General features: G+C 43.2%; 2 protein-coding genes and 1 long non-coding RNA gene across 5 annotated transcripts; 1 reads left to right on the forward strand and 2 right to left on the reverse strand.

The window, feature by feature from the left end:
* Positions 1-121: 121 nt before the first annotated feature.
* pold2 (polymerase (DNA directed), delta 2, regulatory subunit) lies at positions 122-4027 on the reverse strand. 2 transcript variants are annotated; one of them, XM_023838479.2, is made up of 11 exons: positions 3855-4027; positions 3093-3318; positions 2880-3001; positions 2626-2749; positions 2323-2437; positions 2031-2235; positions 1808-1888; positions 1449-1606; positions 1118-1245; positions 918-1019; positions 122-655 (listed from the first exon to the last, which is right to left on the reverse strand). In XM_023838479.2, the coding sequence occupies exons 2-11, from the start codon at positions 3307-3309 to the stop codon at positions 495-497; spliced, it is 1413 nt and encodes a 470-aa protein (XP_023694247.1). In that variant the 5' UTR covers positions 3310-3318; positions 3855-4027; the 3' UTR covers positions 122-494. The 2 variants fall into 2 exon arrangements, with proteins under 2 accessions (XP_023694247.1, XP_023694246.1); XM_023838478.2 differs by having other exon boundaries at positions 3835-4022.
* A 1065-nt stretch (positions 4028-5092) lies between these two features.
* On the forward strand, positions 5093-8859 carry LOC111857525 (uncharacterized). Its single transcript, XR_011984517.1, has 2 exons — positions 5093-6229; positions 6504-8859. It is a non-coding gene; the product is annotated as an uncharacterized lncRNA (long non-coding RNA).
* myl7 (myosin, light chain 7, regulatory) lies at positions 7944-10323 on the reverse strand. 2 transcript variants are annotated; one of them, XM_023838481.2, is made up of 7 exons: positions 10204-10323; positions 9837-9941; positions 9524-9599; positions 9326-9430; positions 8924-9002; positions 8283-8378; positions 7944-8150 (listed from the first exon to the last, which is right to left on the reverse strand). In XM_023838481.2, exons 1-6 carry the CDS (start codon positions 10204-10206, stop codon positions 8315-8317), a joined length of 432 nt encoding a protein of 143 aa, XP_023694249.1. In that variant the 5' UTR covers positions 10207-10323; the 3' UTR covers positions 7944-8150; positions 8283-8314. The 2 variants fall into 2 exon arrangements, with proteins under 2 accessions (XP_023694249.1, XP_023694248.1); XM_023838480.2 differs by having other exon boundaries at positions 8283-8331; positions 10204-10317.
* Between the last annotated feature and the right edge of the window lie 2973 nt (positions 10324-13296).

Here is a 13296-nt window from a genome sequence, read left to right on the forward strand (position 1 = left end):
CTTTCCTGGAGTCTCTGAAAACAGGGCACACTTAAAGTCTCAAAAGAACATGCTCTCCTGGTGTGAGATAGCCATTTACTAACCCACAATTAAAATCCACCAGTGCTTAAGGTAGAAGGTATTTCATTATAAAAGTTTATTTACATTTTTCTGCCATTGTACAGTAGTTACATGCTACTGACCAAAAAAAAAAAGACACAAGACATAGAAAGTACTTGAGAGATTTATAAAAAATGTTCAGCACTGCCATATAATTCAGCCTTGTTGCTTATTTGTGTTTTTTAATAGCTTGAACCACAAATTTAACTTGAATGTGACACCTTCTGGCACTTTTTAAAGGATCTGTATTATACAGTTAACCTCAGACAGTTGTACTGAAATTCATATTCAAGTACAGTAGCTTCTAGACAGTGACTTGAGGTAAGGCCCCTGGACAGAAGTTCATGACTGGTGACATCTGGCCTGCACAGAGCAGAGGGGAAGGTTCACTGCTCTTAGTGGCTGACATTCATGTCATTCTCCTCCTCATCCTCGGGAGAAAAGGAGGAGAAGACGATGGGCTCACACTCGAGCGTTCGCACGTTGACCAAGCAAGCCGTGTGCGTGCTGCTGAATTCGGGAACGGAGACCAGGAGGACATCCTGACCATCCAGACCTGAACAACACGGGGAGACAAAAACGCAACGGGCTCAGTGACATCATAAGCAAGCTTCAGTTTAATCAAGGGGCTTCAGCTTAACATAATCCAAGAACACTATGACATTAGCTAACGTACCTCAGACATTTAAAAGTAACCCGTCATATTATTTCAGACTCTTAATAAATTCTTTTAGATGCAACACAGAGACATCGCCACCTAACCGCATGCTATAATAACAGCTTAAGTCAAGAGCGCATTTGGCCCGGAGCAGGCTCACCGGTGATACGCTTAGCCTGGTACGAAGGTGCATTTCCACTGAAGTACACGTGGGGGCACTCTTCAATGATGAAGGGATCACTCTGGTAGAATGGGTAGCAGCCTTAAGGAAAAAAGCAAGGGGCAAGAACCAATCAGACCATGCACCACCCACGGGACCACACCCCCAGGGCCGGACCTGTGCCTCTGATTGGCTTTTACCTAAAGTGTCTGGAGCTGTGGGTGCCAAGTGGCGGAGACGCAGGGTCCTCTCCAGTACGTCGAGGTGACTGTCCATGCTACTGTACTTCACTACGTCCTTCACATTCTGCCCTGAGGTACCCAAGAACCTGCCGAGCAAAGGCTGGTCTGTTAGAACAATCCCTCACAGATTCACTGAAGTCACATTTCGGCCAATCAAGCCTTCACGCACGTTATGAAGGTACCTTTGGCCAATCACATACTCACACGCATTCTGAAGGAACATTTCAGCCAATCACGTACAAATAGAAAGGATGTGTGCATTCCCCTTCGGCCTACCCCCGGTGCTCACCGGACACCATCGATGTCGGCTTGATAGGGGTTGGTGACCAGCTGCAGCGTGGGATATGCTGTGGACAGGGGGAACATGCAGCGGTGCAGGGGCTGCTGCGGCAGAGTGTAGTTGCTGGGGTCAAACTGCCCGGGCATGACATCCACTGGTACAGAGGCCTGCAGATGGGAGATGTGGGGGGAAAAAGACCACTGTACACCTTTCTGAGCGATGGATCTCATCCCAAAAGACAAAATGCTTTTAGGATTACCCACAGTCATTTTCAAACATCCTAGCCTGAATCCAACATTCATAAACAGCTTGTGGAACCTCAGCCGGTTCCCAGGAAGCATGTCGGGGCACAGAGGGGCCTCACTTACCACCAGCTGCACAAGCACCTCGTCCAGCAAGCGGATGGCTTCCACGCTTCCAGCCTGGGTCTTCTTGGTCAAGTACTTAGCCTAAGACAATGGAGGGCACACACACACACACACACACACACACACACAGTCATTTTGTATTTCGATCAGCTACTCGTAGAACATGCTGGACTTCAGCCCACGTTACAGGAGTCCCGCTCCTGAGGCTTCCCAAGCCGCTCACCTTGTTGACGGAGTCTCTGTCCTGGGTGCTGTGGCTCAGAAGGTTCCCAGCCAGCAGGACGCGGCAGATGCGTGCCGCCCCACTCTGCTCCCCCTGGTCACCCAGCTGCCCGGAAACCATGTCCACCAGAAGCTGCAGGCTCAGCAGGCTGTCCGCCCCGCTGCCGCCCAGGCCCAGGCCCAGGCCGGAAGCCAGGAGCACAAATCTGCCAGCCAAAATACATACTAGCACAAGCCACCTCATATGTGCTCGCATCTGTCCCATAATGCACCAGAGCGAGATTCAGGCTCACCGATCGGAAGTGAGGGGCAGCCTGGGGTGCTGTTGCGGGAGGTCTGCCATGCTGAAAGCCTCCACGGTGAAAATCCCGTCGTTATTCTCAGCTCCGAGCACAGCGATCACACTGCCTGAGGGTGGAGTCACAGCTTCAGAGGCATCCTAAGGCTCAGCTTCACAGCGGTGCAGGACGTGTGCGCCGAGCGGTGGTCACAAATACACACAAGGCAACAAACTAAACTAGCAACAACCACACAGTCATCACAAAACATAACCAGCACCCACACCACACTACAGAAGCAAGAAATAGGACACACACCTGTGACAAATTCTGGCATGTCAATGTTTCCCTCCAGCTTGATTCGTTGCAGTTCATCTTCTAGAATGAGCTCATCTGATTGGCTGATGTACTTGGCACGTGGAGGCTGGGGTAGCAGGTTGTGCTGAGAGCCCAGGACAAAACACAAAAGGTGTGTAAGTCAGACTAATCAAGCAGGTCAAGTTCAGATTATCAAGCATCAGTAGTTTTTTTTTTTTTTTTTTTTTAAATCATTAGGATTTTTTGTTGCATACCTCCTCGCTTATTTCTTTCAGGATGGATGGCTGAAGCTCCATGTTCTTGAAGAGGGTTCCCACAATGCAACACTGCTCGCCAACCTTAAGGTCGCAGAGCCTCCTCACCAGCACTCCAGCACCTGAAACCACACACCCATTTAAACACCTGCTGCTACGTTAAGTTACTACAGGAAGCCAAGATATGGCAAAAAACGGAGAGCCTCCAGGTACCCCAGGTCTGCTTGGCTCTGGCGATGAGGATTCCTCTCATCTGCATGAGCCTTGTGGCGTAGATATGCGCGTACTGCCGGTTGAAGCTGCGCTCCCCGACTCTGAAGCGCTCGGTGCAGCTGGCGTAGTCGGGCCGAACACGCTCGAACAGCGGGCCCTCCGATCCCGGCGGACAGAGCAGAGTGCCCTCCTTCCGGACTGCGAGATCAGAGAACATCGCGTGGGCCTGCGGGGACAAGGACACAGTCCGAAGAGAGCACGCCTGGGCCGGACTAAGGCTTCGCAAAACCCGAGCGGTACTGACAGCACTTCGGTTTCACACCTCTGTAGGTGATCATTCAAATATGGGACGCAAAATACTTTTGATAACGTCATTTTAATAAATACCCTCCATCTGTCAACTTTCTGTATTCGTTACCAGTTATATAAACTTACAGACGGGACAGCTAGACATTTCAGACAGATCCCAAAGCATCACTGGTATTTAGCGTTCATTTAATCACACTGTTAAACCAAATCAAAAAGAATTATTTCGCCATATTCTAATCTAACTTTTACGGTACACCGAGCATATACAGAGCTGGCGAGATATGTAGGGTGTTAAATAAACATCAATTAATGTCCTGATACTGGTCCATAACGTGACATGAACCACCATAAGCTTTAGCTGAAGCAACATCAGATAACACCGAGTAAACTACACGATACGTCGTCCTGTAAACAGAGAAAACAATATACTTACCGAGTACTTTTATAACTTACTCGTGAAGCAGTAATGCAGTGTTATGCGGAAAACGATGTGCTATTCTAGTATATTTATCACTCTATTAGTCTTAGACACGGGTAGTGCAGCGGCATTGAGAACTCCCGCCGCTGTCGTCACCTTTGACCCGTGACGTAAGAGCCAGCGCTCGGAGGCATCGCGGTGCCATTTTGGGAAGGGCGCGCTCTTAAAACAAATAGGGCTGCGGGGATGTTCTGTATGGTAGCAAAATTTGCATTTAGAAATTACCTGTGACTTTCGGGATGTCTTATTACTGCTGAAATTGTGCATGCTGCTTTTTGTCTTCTTCTGACAAGTTAGCAGTGGATGAAACGTTATTATGGAAGAAAACGGCAAAAACAAAAACTGAATTAAAAGTGAAATAACCTAAATTATTTTCATGGGAACTATTCATTCTTCAATTCTGTTACTGTCCAAGGCAAGAAATGCCTATTTATGCAACATATGACAATTATCCATAAATAAACGCTTGGTTCACCGTGCTCTTTTAATTTACAGAAACAATTTTTAAAAATTAAATAAATAAATAAAACAATTAGATTCCGGCACTATGCTTATACGTGAATAAACCCCTAAAGAAGACCTATAGTTCCTATAACGTTATTTGGCAAAATAGCAGAATAATAAGTTATGCAGCAGAAGCAAAGCAACTTAGGTAATTAGATTAGGAATTACTCTAGATAATAACCTCCATAAATACATTTAGTTTCAATAGCTGACACTTTAACTATCTATACCAGTCTATGTAATGTCGCATTCTGGTAGTGTACAGTAAGTTGTGGGGGTGACGAAGTGCAAACCGGTCTTTCAGTGATTGACAGAGGTAGGTAGAAAAACGATTGTAACAAATACATTTTATTCTTTCCTATTTTCCTCAGAAAGTCACTTAAATAAATGTAACGGAGTATATGTAGCACGGTTCTACCCAAACCTTGGTCATACGCGCATGTGAATTTGAAACATTGTTAATATTTTTCCAGTACCATAAGAGGACGTTTCTCAAGGAAACCAGTTGATAATGAGCTAGAGCAAACCGTTGAAGCTGAACCCCCTTTAATATAATTCATGAAAAGTATTTATAGGCAGCTGTCGACTTATGTAAACCCATCCATCCATCCATTTTCTGTAACAGCTTATGTAAACCGACTTACGAAAATCCGAATGTATGTAGAAAAAACAAAACACCCGAGATACATAAAGTTTTCGGACGCGCTAACGCAAAAAACGCGACATACGTAATACGCAAGCCGCCGGACGCTTGGCCGCACTCCGCGAAGATGACTTCCTGCAGCTTCGCAGCTCTTGCCTGTACCTTGTTGTGATCTAATCATTTAGGTATACGGTACGTATTTTGCATTGTTTGCACTGTGTATTTTTTATATTGGGCATCATGGATGGCAAGCGTCCAAGGGAATGTAAAAGTGAATCAGCCCGTAAACGAACAGCGATTAATTTAGAATTGAAAATTAAAATAATCCGGAAATATGAAGCTGGACAATGTTTATCCGCAATCGCACGTGAATTCGGTTTAGCCAATTCAACCGTAAACACTATTGTGAAGGATGCTGCACGTATAAAACAGCATGTGAAAGGAACAGCATGTCTGAAGTCTACTATAATAACAAAGAGACGTGAAGGTGCAATTAGTGAGATGGAAAAATTACTAACATTATGGATGGAAGACCAAATCCAAAAACGTGTTCCGCTAAGCGTAATGACTGTACAAGCAAAGGCAAGAAGTCTATTCGACGATCTCAAGAAAAAATATCCCGAAGGCACGCAGTCGTTTTCTGCAAGCAGTGGTTGGTTTTCACGATTTAAAAACCGTGCTGGTTTTTGTAATGTGTTCGGCGAGGCTGCTGGTGCTGATCTTGAACGAGCTCGAAAATTTCCCGAGTGGCTACATAAAATCATCCTCGAAGGACCGTATTTGCCCGAACAAATTTTTAACGCAGATGAGAAAACCTTGTTTTGGAAAAAAATGCCATCTCGCACATATATTGCCAAACAGGAAAAAACTATGCCTGGATATAAAGCCTCCAAGGATAGACTGACTCTTTTGTTCAGTGGAAATGCATCTGGAACTTTTAAACTAAAACCTCTTCTAGTTTACCCCTTTGAAAACCCATGCGCTTTAAAAGGCATCAGCAAGGCAACTCTGCCGGTGCATTATCGTTCAAATAGCAAAGCGTGGGTCAGTGTGGAAATATTTGAGGACTGGTTCGTTAACTCTTTCGTTCCTGAAGTAGAAAAATACTGCAAAGAAAATGACATTCCCTTCAAGATATTGCTTATTCTGGATAATGCTCCTGGTCATCCTTCCCATCTGGATGATTTTCACCCAAACGTAAAGGTAGTGTATCTCCCTCCGAACACAACTTCATTAATACAGCCCATGGATCAAGGTGTGACTGCGCATTTCAAGGCCTATTATTTGCGTGCAACTTTTGCTCAGGCAGTGGCGGTTTTAGATGAAAATCCCGAGAGAACACTCATTGATTTTTGGAAATCGTACAATATTTATCACGCTATCCGGAATATTGAAAAGGCATGGGCGGAGATTTCACAAACATGCATGAACGAGGTTTGGAAAAAACTTTGTCCGCAGTTTTTCTCTGACTTCGCAGGCTGCGAGAAGGATGAGCTGTTTGAGGAAGTGTGTGAAAAAATCGTTCAGTTTGGCAAGCAGTTGCAGCTGGAAGTGAATAAGAAGGATGTGGAAGAAATGATTGCGCATGACGAAGAACTGTCTAATGAGGATCTCATGGAGCTGGAAGCAGCAAGAGTTGCAGAAGATGAAAGAAGTGAAGGCGTGGAACCCGAAGTGGAACCCAAAATTGAACCCAAATGGTTCATGGCAACAGAGATGGCCGTTGCTTTTAAGGAATTAAATTCCTGTTTGGCACGGTTTGAGAAAATGGATCCGAATACATCTCGATTCCTAAAAGTGCAAAGAATGGCAGAAGATACCTTTGCTTGCTATCGAGAGATATACGAAGAAAAGAAAAAAGCTGCTACAGATTTTTTTTTTAAGTAAATTTACAGGGAAAATACAGAAAGTGTTCTTATGTACATTTTATTACTATATTTTTGCTGTAAAGTGTCTTGAAGTACTAAAAGGCATACTGTACAGATTTTTAAAGGTAAATTTAAACTGAAAATATATTTAAGCTTATATTTTTAATATATGTTCTGATAAAGTACTGATTTTTTTCCATAAGGTGACATTAAAGAAATGGGTGGGGGGGTAGATCTGACTTGTGTAACAGGATGAAAATCAGTTACCCCATAATAGGCGTATATGTATGCATTTGTGTGTGTGTGTGTTTTTGTTTTTTTTAAACGACCATGAATAACAGTGTCTATATATTGGTATGATTGGTTGGTCTCCATGTGTTTTGTTAATGTGATCTGAATTGTTGTGCTATAAGACTATTTGGGGTAGTAATGACTATTCTATCAGAAATATTTTTATTAAATGTTTTTCCAATAGTATGGGCAAAAACAACACAACAAACAACAAATAGAGTATACCAACAAACCCTCACCCCCCCACCCCAGACACATGGGAGCAAATAAATAAAAGAAGTAGTTCCCAAAAAATGATGTAGCACTAGAAATATCACTAGACATCTAGAGATTCATTAACATTAACATCAATCAAGCTGGTGGAGCACAAGAGCATCAAAAACACAATAGTCCGTCTCTAGAAACACAGTCTTCTCCTCTGTATTCATATCCTACCTCACATAGATACAAATTGTAAAAATCTTCCCCATAAGTCAAAGAAGTCTTTGGTTTTCCCTCTTATTATATATGTCAGTTTTTCTAACACAAGAGTTAAGCGACATCTCCTTGTGTCTGACTTGTGTTGTGTCTGTGACGCAGACCCAACACCAGAAAAATATTCCAGTTGCCCGGCCCTACTCGACCTGGTACATTCTCACCTAGCAAACACCGGGCTATTAATGAAGAACAAACAATGCCCTTGAATGTTCTGAAGCAAGCAGCTGAGATATAGTGGGTATGTATTTTGTCACTAGTGGCAAAACAATGTGACACCTGAGTTTATTGTAGCCATAACATTTATTGCATTCAGTTTGTAGATTACAGTCCGCATTAGCATCTTAGCACTTTGTAGTCTGAAGGACTGATTGCTTTGTCTCTCCTCATGATTCCTCTTTTTCATCTCCGTGTGTGATGATGTAGCACAAAGATTTGTAGTCGATATTTCCAGTTGCGTCAATCGGTGCCACAGAGAAAGCCTGGTCCACCTATAAATTTCATTAAAAGGGTTATTTTAGCTCAGACAGTATCGCAGAATTGAGAAAAAAAAAAGATCTAGATGGATATCTGAGTGAATATCTCTACTGCAGTTTTTCAGGAATTATCCGATTAATATGTACCTCGTCAGGTGAAAATTTGTCAGCCTGGTTCATCAGCAGCCGCCGAAACCTTTCAGGCAAAGGAACACGAACCACTTCTTGAATGACCAGTATAGTCTATGATGCATGGTTATCATATTGTTACACTTATTCATTTGACAATTGGAGTCACGATATTACACATGGGTTTCTTTTGATGTGTAAGGAATCCACTGACAAAATCTCTCACCAGTGAAGTTTCAGCGAAATTATTTATCCTGTCGCAAAATAAACCGTGTGATATAAAGTAGCCATACACTGGGTGTTAAAAAAATTAAGACAGTCCTTTTCCATCCAAGACACCCTATAAGACCCTCTTTATCAAGATACTGTGACTAGGTGTGGTGAGTGAAGGATGGTCTCCTGAAATGTAAGGAGCCTGAGACGGGACCGGAGGCAGAATAACCAGCTTCCAAAAAAATGCTAGTCACTTTTCTGGCCACTGCTAATTCTGTAGCTTCCTGTTCACCCTAGTGGTGCCCCAAATGGAACCCCCATTCTTTTCCAGACTTTCCTGTGATTATAATTTGCTGTCTGTATTAAAATCATCAGCCATGAACATTGGGGCATCTTTAGTGTCTTGTCTTTGCTGTTGGATTTAATTTGTTACAGTGAATACTCACTCGTCCTTGTTAACAAAACCCGTGCCATCTGGGTCAAAGAGCTTGAATGCATTCAGAATGGTGTCTTCCGGATCAGTACCTAGGAAAACAAATAGAATCTTGCATGAGTCGCCATCAGGTTTAGCCAGTTTTCTTAATGCACAGCTGGTCAATGACCCTGCAAACAATGCCAGAATATGAAGAATAAAGGTTTGTGATTGTGATCTCACCCTTGACTATAAAAAATTGGAGAAATGAACTATGTTATGCACTATACTCTTATTTACGCTTTCCTGCTAAAACGTTAAGAAAAGCAAGTAGGTTTCCCATAACGGGTACTAGATAAATTAACAGGTTATCAAAATTGAGCTCCATAATTATTTTGAATTCCAGCTACCCTGAAGGTCCAGCAGAGATTCTCACCATTGAGTTTCTCTCCAAAGAGTGTAAGAAAGACAGTGAAGTTGATGGGGCCTTTTCCTTCAGCTAGCATCTCCTCCAACTCCTCATCCTTCACGTTCAGCTTCCCTGTAGTAGGCACTGTGTTACGCCTTACACCACACTCACAGAACTGGACATAAACTGGGGCAAAGCTTTACGGACTGAAGCCAAAGACCATACCTAGCTGTGCGTAGGTTTCTTTAAGGTCCTGCTTTTTAATGATGCCGTCTCTATCCTGGTCGATGCAGCTGAAAGCCTGCAAGTATTTAATTATCAAGGTTGATTCTCACCCCCGTCTATTATGAATGTTTATATAACTATAATGTTCGTTGTGCTCTTTGATGTATATCTTAAATAGCATGGGCCTAAATTCCAACACACTTGTTACGGTTTTTCCATCAGCGAACAACCCTGATCCTCACGCACCGACCTGACTATGATTAAAGACGATTTATAGCCGAAGGGCCGGACATGCAGAGCTATACAGCATTACCTCCTTAAACTCCTGGATCTGTGACTGTTCAAACATGGAGAAGACGTTGGAGGAACCCCTCTGGGTGCGTTTGGCAGCAGCTTTGCCTTTTGCTTTCTTGCTGGCCTGATCCAGAGGGAACGTCCGGTTAATCCGGTTAATATTTCACTTTTAGTCTGACTTATGGCAGACCACGTCGGGGGAAAACCTTGCCCAAATATGTATACGAACATAGCAATTAGCACCTTAGCAGAAAATGAAATGGCAAGGTCCGCAAAGTATTGTAGACTTTTTAATGCTAAGATTTCTTCACTTTTTTTTTTTCTCCCTAAATCTTGTTTTTTGCAGAAGTCTTCCAATAGTTGTTAGCAGTGGTCATCATACTCACCATGTCTGCTGTGGAGATGCCCCTGTGCCCAAGGCCATAGTCAGACTCGTGGTGGATATAAGTACGGCTCCCCTTATCAGCTCCTCTCCTATAATAAGAAGGTGTTGGGACCTGCAGCCCCTTACATGGAAATCCTCATCCCCTTAGACCCAGTGACTATGATAAGTGCTCAATTGCTTGAATTCCTAAGGGGTGGAACTGAGATAGGGAATGGGAGGGGCTTGTCAAAATGGCCTCATTATCACAGCGACGTGTCTGCACAGAAGTGGGGTGAATATAGAGGAAAATCTACAAGTCGGCTAATTTGTGAATGTGCATGATGTTTCTAGGGAACATTTCTCTGCACGTGAACTCATTTACACTCTTTTGTTGCAGGATATCGAATACCTAATAGAACCAATGTACTGTAAAATTAAGGCAAAATGAGAAGGGGTTCTATCATATCTGACAGGTTGAGCGCGTCGATGGGTCATCTTCAATGGGGTGCCTCTGTTAAATGTACCCAAGATAATCATCCTCATTTTCAAACGAAAGCCTTGGTCAGGCAGATTGTCTACTGAAATGTAGAAAAATCTCACCATATTACACTTGGTATTAAATTAGTAGTATACACCAGCTTACAAAATATGCCTTTCCTGAAACCACTTCTGGCAAAAAACAGACCATTTAGAGCTCAATGGCATGAAGACTGATTAATAAGAGATGTTTCATAGGTGATTCAGAATCATACATATAGTTTAAATCTTTTTATTTAATTATACACAATGTAGAACCGTTTGATTTAATAAATACGCAATAAACAAATTGATATGTAGAATTAAATATGTTTACTAACCAATTTAAATTACTTAGGATATTGAGATTTACAGCCTATCGAAGTCTGAACCAAAATGATAGCAAAAGTAAGATCACAGTAATTCTTTTAAAACGAGTGTAATAATGTTGAAGATCCATCTTCACATTGTAAGTGCAATTACAATCCTTATTTGGTGCAGCTCAATACTGTTTCCCAAACTTGCTGTTGATCCATCCTGAGGAAGAGGTACAAAAACATTTAATAATTTCATCATTGTCTGTGATGGAAAGAACACGTCTTGACTCCATATCGTATCAACCGGGCCATGGGCCAGAATTCAGCAAAATAAATTTGAAAAAAATGCAAGCTTGGAAATTCCTACAATAAATATGAAAATGATAAATCAACTTCTATGTCTGTGCAAAAGCAAGGGAGGCAAACTCAGCATCTGTCTTTTGTATAAACCACTCATCCATGCAGGGGGCATAGGAACCTGGGGGAACCCCCCCCCCCAATATTCAATTTGGCTTCATGTTCAGTATATGCATATACATATCTCAGTGTATAAACCTAAGTGCGGTAAGGTCACCTTGCCATTTCAAAACCTGCTGGGTCTACCTGCATGTCTTCAGCCTCTAAAAATCTATTTCATTTCTCCTCTGATTTTCTGTTCACCCTGATGATGAGTGATTGTGTGATGAATGATGGTCAGATGATTTCCTGTCATAAGAAACTCCCGCCGGAGAGACATGAGATGTGATGTTCGTGGGCATTTCTTGAGGGTCACCTCATCCAGGGAAGCTCTCTTAGGGGTCCAGCATGCACGCTACCATCTTGCAGGCCACAGCGGAGACCAGCTGCCTGCTCGCTCCCCTCCTCTGACTGGATGAAGGTAATGTCACAGTGTGTTGTCAGGTCTCTGACTATTTTCTGGAACTTGTGTTGGAAACTGGGGATGAAGAAGAATGTTGGCAAAATCAGGGTGGGTCACATCAGGCACCAAGAGTGAAGCGCTTGCACACAGCTCAATGGTCACCTCACCAGGGGTGCAGTTTGTAGACTGAGCCATCAATACCCATGGTGATCTTGAGCTCCTCCTGGTGCAACTGTGAAATTGGCTTATATTTCTCTGAGCGTATCTGTGCTACATTATCTTCAGAGAGTGTTTCTCACCATCTCAGCTGTGCCCATCATGGCATCCTTGGAGATGAAATACATCTCCTGCTTGGTTTCCACCTTCCAGCCTCGCTGCTCATCCTCCCCCCACTTTGACCAGCATCACCCGGAAGTTCGTCCCTCCCAGGTCCAAGGCTAAGAAATCACCCACTTCTGACCGAAATCAACAAACACAAGAGTGCCACGGTACTGCAGCCAGTAAACCCAGACCAGTACTGCAGAGACCAAAGGCTCAGGGAACATTCTCATTTCACATCCACATTTACTCATCTGTTTCATGTGGTACCAATTTACGCAGCATCCATCCATAAGCACCTAACCAGTTCAAGGTTGCAGTGGAGGAATATCCAGAATTTCAATAAAACATAGCAGGATACAGTATACATTTTATAGCTATCGCCCATCTTCGTTGCTTATCTGTTTTTCTTTTGTTTTTTTAATAAATCAAGCATGCTTTTTTGTCTCAGGTGTTTCTTGCATTGTTGAGCTAATGTTTCTAATCTAAAACCCACCCTTAAGCTGTTTATAGAAGCACTGACATGGTTTAGGTGTCTGCTTAAGGCAAAAGGGCTGCTCTCATTATCCAAGCCAGAGACCATTCTGGTTATGAATCCATTTTCCCAACTGCTACACAGTAGATTACAGCCAATCTGGCACTGGGTGGGCACTAGGCGGGCACTGGGTGGAGACAGCACACACCAGAGCCCTCTGGGGTGGAGCGCACATATGTGGGCAACATTTTGACACTGGCTTCATTGTGCATCTCCAGACAAAGGCCACGTTCCATCTCATTCTGCATCCTCCTCATGACCTCTATCAGGTGGTCCTCCTTCAGTCGGAATTCCGACAGGATCTGATCCACCTGTGAAACAGAAGGTGGCGACTCACACTTATCTATGAAGCGACTGTGAAGATTTCAGCTGGCTGGACCATTTAAGCTGCCCTGCAGACCAATCACTGTTCGTCTGCTCATTCTGCATAAAGCCTGATTGGAATGTTGTTAAGCTTTCATGGAACAAACCTTTCTCCATGTTAGTTATTTTTTCAAAAGATGGGTGAGATTATTAAAAAATGTTTCAGTTAATTTAAAATCTGTCACAGAGTGGCACAACTCCAAGTTT

This window comes from Paramormyrops kingsleyae, chromosome 2 (assembly GCF_048594095.1).
Source record: "Paramormyrops kingsleyae isolate MSU_618 chromosome 2, PKINGS_0.4, whole genome shotgun sequence".
Lineage (NCBI taxonomy): Eukaryota > Metazoa > Chordata > Actinopteri > Osteoglossiformes > Mormyridae > Paramormyrops > Paramormyrops kingsleyae.